This window comes from Monopterus albus, unplaced genomic scaffold (assembly GCF_001952655.1).
Source record: "Monopterus albus unplaced genomic scaffold, M_albus_1.0 scaffold104.1, whole genome shotgun sequence".
Taxonomy (NCBI): domain Eukaryota; kingdom Metazoa; phylum Chordata; class Actinopteri; order Synbranchiformes; family Synbranchidae; genus Monopterus; species Monopterus albus.
The window spans coordinates 1,168,466-1,174,884 of record NW_018127984.1 but is presented as its reverse complement, the minus strand read 5'-3'; the positions used below and the strand labels follow the sequence as shown (position 1 = coordinate 1,174,884).

Sequence of the window (6,419 nt, the reverse complement as noted above, 5' to 3'; positions counted from 1 at the left end):
AGCTCAGTTTCAGTGCACTCAGCTGGTACCAGAGAACCAAGTGTGAGCCAAATCTGTCCCATATGTGGTTGTGATTTTGCTAGGGCTTTAAGGGTGTAAACTTGGCCTGATTTGGGCTAAAAATAAGCTCCAGGTAGCAGCAGCAGTGGGTCAGGTTTGGGCTGGTTTTGGCACCTGGAAATGGACCGGTATATGTAGGCCTGTTGTGGAGTTTATTTGTTACATGTCAGACATAACATCAGCGGGGCTGGTATACATTTCTCTATACTAGTGGCAATACCGTACCTGTACCAAAACAGCATTTTCCCCCATTTTTGTCTTATGTTTTTTAGATTTTCATTTAACAAAAATAAATAAATAAAATTATTTTATCTGACTTTACAACGTACATTTTCTCTTTGCATTTGCTTCTGGTCTGTACCCCAAAAGAGTGCTCAAATGCATGCCAGACTTATGTCACCAGTATACTCTGTCAGAAGTGCTTGTCGCAGGGTTGAATGACTTTGAACCCCCCTACCCGGACACCTTTTTGATGTTTGATTCCAAGTGACTGTGTACAACAACTTGTGTATCTGTCCAACACCCATCTGAGCATTTCAGTACAGACTGTCTGAAAATGTGCACTATCATTGAAACAATAATTTCTTTGTCTCCCTCTCTGTGTCGGCTGGGTTTCCACTCCACCTTTGAGTGCGGCCATGTGGAACAACTATAAACACTTTTGCTTTGAAGCCCCACAAGGAATACTGCAATACATCCTACAAAGTAGTTTTTTCCCCAAAGCTAGAAGCTTTGAAGAAGGCACATTGGTGCTGAAACTTTTGGTATGAAGTCTGTGCTTCTTGCCCATCAAAGTGCTCCTGCGTCTTTGCTAGTATCTTTTCTTGCCTACTGTTCACGATTATAAAGACATCTTATGCAGCTGAGCACATGCACCCTTGCAGTTTGAGGGTTAACCATACCCTAGGATTTTGTCCATCTTAGCCTGACCTGTCCACTCCTGGGCCTTTCTGCTTTGACTGCCTGGGTCTCACTGTGGGTGAAACACAGAGGAACAATTAACGTCATGAATATTAACCATGAATATGCGTTGAAGTTAATGTACACATATAGGTTGCTGCTATCTGTTTGGTTGGGAGCATACTGTTTTCTTTGCTTCCTGTTTCCTTTGAGAAATTAAATGAGTTCCAGTGAATGGCTGCTCAGCTTGCTCACACTGTGAATGTGACATAGTCAAGGGTCAAAAGTCTTCGACTTACCTTTCCTACCCTGATTTTACATAAAAGTGAAGTGCTTAGGTGAAGAAGTGAGACCCAGATGAGTACAAATGAATTTGGTTTTGTTTAGGGGTTTAAATACAGTCAAGGTTGGGGGTTAACAAATGTAGGTCAAAGGACTGTGTGTGTAGCCAGGCTTGTATGCAAGTGTGTAACTGTGTGCATGTGATTATATGCACTGTATGCTCTATACTTCACTTTTTTGTGTTAAATCTCCTGTTTGCATCATGTGTGTACGATGTGTATATGTGTGTGTGACCTGTTCTTTATTCATGTGCTCGGTGCAATAAGGAGAGTGGACTGTTGACGAGGATTAATGCCCAACATATGGCAACCCTACGGGACACACACACACACACACACACACACACACTGCAGTCATTACTCTGAACAAAGAACTGTAAGGTGAAGGCGATATCATATGTCCTTTGCACGCACAAACAGATACACGGCATAGATTCACATGAATACACACACCCCTTAATGTTGTTTATACTATAGATGCAGATGAACACACACACACACATACACACACACACCTGGTACTGTAACATATATCCATTGTGAGTGTATGTGAGATGAAAGGTAGCAAGGGGGTTGTTGTTAGAAAGACTTTTTGAATGCAAACACCTGTATGTGTGTGTAACAAAGAGGAAGAACCCTGTTTATTGTATTAGTGTGTGTGTGTGTGAGATAGAAGGAGAAAGACGGAGAGGTGAAGCAGAGTTCAGAGGAAAAGTGAAGGTTCTTGTTTTCGTTTCTTCATCATCCTCTGCCTCTCTCTCTCTCTCTCTCTCTCGCTCACTGTGTGTCATTTTCTCACATACAGGATCACACCCCAAAACATTTTCAGACCTTTTCTCTCCGCATCTTTTTACGCATTTTCTCTTTCCACCACCTTCCCACTGGGATCTGACAGATTCTGACCAATATACTCACGTATTCCTGAAAATCCCTGTTCAACATTACACCACAGCAGACATTATTTGTAATAGATTCTATGATTATTTCCCCAATTAGATTAATCAAATCAGAAAAATTAGATGGAAGATTGTCTGCAAAGACACAGATTATCTTATGGAAAAACAAATAATGAGATACTATCAATGTTCTGTAAACGGCCCTTTAAAAGATTAGATTGAAATCCTTGAAACCTCTTCATTTAAAGACGCCCTACTTCATTTCTTGTCAGCTGCTAGACGGTATATTGAGTTTTACCTGACACCATAAACCACTCTTAACCGCTCCTTGCCCCTCCCATCACATCTTGTTTCATAGCGAGGACGTAAACTATGGATGCCCAGTTGCAACAAACTGTACAGAGTGTACTTTGACAACGCAGGGTAGAGAAGCTGGAATAACAACAGAAGACAGCAGTGTCATGGAGAGGGGTAGGATAGCAGAGAGACACCATATCCTGTCCCATTTGCACTTGATTTATCAAACAATATGTAAAAGCTTAGTTAATGCAACTCTGACTGCAACTCATGTGCTTCACTTAGTAAATGTAGAAGCTACAGTAACGGCAAGAAACAAAGGGCAGCACTAAAATCAAGCTACTCAAACCTAATGAATGTCTCCCTCTTCTATCACCTGTTTTATCCATCTATTCCGTTTCTGCTCTTGTGGTTCAGGTTTTGGAAATTTCAATATTGTGTAGTTTTTACTTTGTTTGTTTCCTGTCTTTCCAACCATTATATTAATTGTGGGTTTCTTCTGTTCTCTTCTCATCCAGTGACACTGTGGTGATATCTTGTATAGGTTCAAGCTTATTGGTCCTCCCTCTCCCTCTCTTTCTCTCTCTAGGTGTAAATGACTTTGGACGGCCATCTGTTACTTAGCCACCCTGCAGAGAGTTGGCCTGCATGCACACCTCCTGAGTGTGTGTGTGTATATCTTCCTCTATGTTTAGTTGCACATGTGCAGTTATTGTATTCTTGTGTTTGAATGTGTTTATTTATGCCTATGTGCACATGCATAATACAGTAGGTTATGCATGTGTGTGTGACAGAAATGGAGTGGGAGAGATGCTTGTTTTTGTGTGTTTGGGCTCACTTGCACATGTGAACCCTGTATTTTTGTGCTTGTCTATGTAAGAAGAATGCTGTTTAAAATTTGGTCTCTGTCAAAACAAATTTCTTCCATTTCATGTTTTAAAATAACCCTTTAACAACAAAGGCCAAATGATCCTACAAATATAGATTACATTGTAATTATTATTAGTGTTGTTCAGTCTTTTTGCTTGCAGCTTCTTCACAGCAAGTGTCTTTCAGCTGCAAAGGCTCTGGGAAAAAAGGGAATGAAACAAGGAGCCAGCGTTATCTAGGTCCCCTCAGTAACAATCAAACACTTAAAAGAAAGTTGCTAAAAAGTTTAAATTGTATAGATTTTTTAAAAACCTTATTATTCTCTATGTGTTCCCTCAAATTAGTTCTGTTATTTCTGGGGAAACTTTCTAGGAAATTATTAGCAATTTCCTTTGCTGTGTGATACTTTCTCCACACTGCCAGAAATAAAATTAAAAAAAATTTGGTGGGAAAAAATATAAATTATTGATCTATTTCCAGTTTTAATGTCCTGGTGGTTAAAAACATGCTAGAATCAGTGCTCTCAAAATGGATAAAACCTCCAAATTCCCAGAATGTAGCTACAGCCTTAGTGGTTAGAGGACTTTTATTTTGAAGTAGCTGGACAGCAGCTACAGATTATTATTAACAGTACCTAGATAGTCAGGCTTATTATTAGTGTTATCAGGAGTGGAATTAAATTCAAAGCTCCTTTTGTTAGAGTTTGTCACTATCTCAGTGTCCCAATAAATTTAACACAACTCAAATATTTGTTTCCATGTCTTGCATCAGTATTTTTGCTCTTCATAGTAGTTAGCTGTTGTCGATTAACGATAAAGATCAAGCTCTTTTTGCCTTTAAGTGTGGGATATTTTACGATGTGGCAACTCCTGCTGTTTTTGCTAGTTCTAGTACTTTGAAGTGTGAAAAGGTCACAGAGAAAAGATGATTTGTGCTCATCATGCCATAGAAATATTGACAGTGAATTGACCTGCTGTACAACCCAATCAGTGTTTGTCCTGAAATCAGCCAATCAGGTTAGGCTGTTCTTTCAGTGTGGCGACCAGTGAAAATACTCTGTGCTCTGTGTGGAGTCACTTTGTGATTTGTTGATGTCTGAGATACCTGCATCGCTGCTGGAACACCCAGCTGTCCATTTTGACGGCTGAAGTCATACTCAAACAACAATACACCAGACATGATTAATTTCTGAGCCTGAGAGCATCACACACTGAAAAACAAGTCTCGAGCGTGGGAGAAGGAAGAAAACTGAGCTAATGGCTTTTTACTGAATTAAACTTCCCATGTGAAGCAGCGAGTGATTAAGGAGAATCTGCAGGGAAAGCAAATGTTGACTTCACTTGAAATGAATGGTCTGAGAGGGAAAGAACACAGCCAAACATGAACAATTATGATCCCTTCATTTCTCTGTACTCAACACTGTGAATCTAATTCTGTGTCCTAGTAAGTGATCTCTCTCTCTCTCTCTCTCTCTCTCCCTCCCCCTCCCTCCCTCCAGCTCTCGTCCAGGCCGCCCTCCAAAGCGTTGTTCTGGTGCAGGGATCCAGGAAAGCCCCAGGCTGCTGCACCCGGGCCTCCCTGGCCTGCTGTCGCCCAACCTGCTGTCCCATACTGGTAGGAGAGAAAGAATAATGATCCTTTATTTGTATTTATTGTTTTTTTTTTCTTCAATTTTTCTGACTCCATGGATTCAAGGGCCTTTTGTAAATGTTAGTGTGGGCTTACAGTAGTAAGTGTCACAGGCAGCAGCAAATCCTTTCACTGACTGCTAGATGTTGTTGAGGTCTGACACAGCCTGAGCAGAAAATCAACAAGCATACTTATATTTCATTTTAGTTAATTTTCTTTTATTTATAGCTGACAATGTGAAATAACATTGCTCTCCCAGTTTTTCTTGTATTATTAATTTGGGGTACCTCGCTCTAAAATTACACCCATTCATTTCACTGAAAGTTGTTTGCTCTGGAAAAGTTTTCCTCCTTCTGCTTCACTGTTGTAGGACAGGGTGCAATTTCCACTGGGAGAGAAGAGCCAAGTTGATAAAAAATGGTGATGCACTCATCTGAGGCAACTTCCGTTATTAGCATGTGCACAGAGCAACAAGTTTAGTGGTCAGTGAGTGCTATGTGTACATTTTTTGTGCCCTGGTTTTTGCCTCTCAGGCTGTATACAGCCTGCCCTACGGTTGTTGGAGCTATATGAAACCTGAAACGAATACCTGCAGATACTAGCCAGGGCTGAAAAGGGAACTGGCTAGTGAATTTTATCTACAGTTAATATCCTCCTAAAAAGATGAGTTCATAGAGTGTCCTTCACACTAACCAGCCCTACTTCCTTAGTGTGGCTGTGCAGCTGCAGACTTCCTTCTGGTTCAGTACTGCAGTTGGCCACTAGGAGAAACTGGCACTCATTTGTTACTTTCTCTATGCCCTCCTTCTTTGCTCTGGCTTTAATTTATCTCTTCTACAGTGATTCAGTTTTCTTGTACAACTTGTCCTCCTTTTCCTCCTTCAATTCATTCTGCCATCTCTGTTTCTACATCCCTCCGTTTTCCTCCCCTGCATCCTTTCATCCTGCACACCTTACCTGGTCGAGTTCCACTCAGCTCTTCCACCCTTCCTTCTTTTTTTCTCATCCCTCTTTCCTTCCTGTAGCACATACCTCCATTCCCTCCTCCTTTTATCCTATTGCACCTCTCCTTAGCCTGTCTCCTTACTTGCCTTCTTTTTTGTCCATCCTTTCTTGCTTTCCTCTCACCTCACTCTACCTCTGTTTCTCCACTCAGTCTGTTCTTCTCTTCTTAGTATCTGTCTTCCCTTGTCTTCTCATTCTCTCTTTAGGCTCTTCTACTCTCCATCCCTGCATTCACATCCTTCTCCATCTCTGAGAAAAAGAGATTTAAAGAGAGATTTTTTTTAAGCACAGAAAGTGAAGATGGAGAGAGAAAAATGATGAGTGAAAGACATAGGGGGACAATGGAGAGAAGAAAGGAGGGATGTTGCCAGAGGAGATGATAAAACCTAAAAATGAGTGCCAAAGAGAAAGAGAGGGAAAG

At 40.9% G+C, this 6,419-nt stretch overlaps 1 protein-coding gene across 2 annotated transcripts in view; it reads left to right on the top strand.

Annotated features, from left to right (window-relative positions):
* Positions 1 to 6,419, top strand: part of dachb (dachshund b) — a 92,140-nt gene that overhangs the window by 50,584 nt on the left and 35,137 nt on the right. For both annotated transcript variants that reach the window (XM_020610178.1, XM_020610179.1), the window contains exon 2: positions 4,863 to 4,978. In XM_020610178.1, coding sequence (XP_020465834.1) covers positions 4,863 to 4,978 — 116 coding nt within the window. The remainder of the gene's footprint in view (positions 1 to 4,862; positions 4,979 to 6,419) is intronic.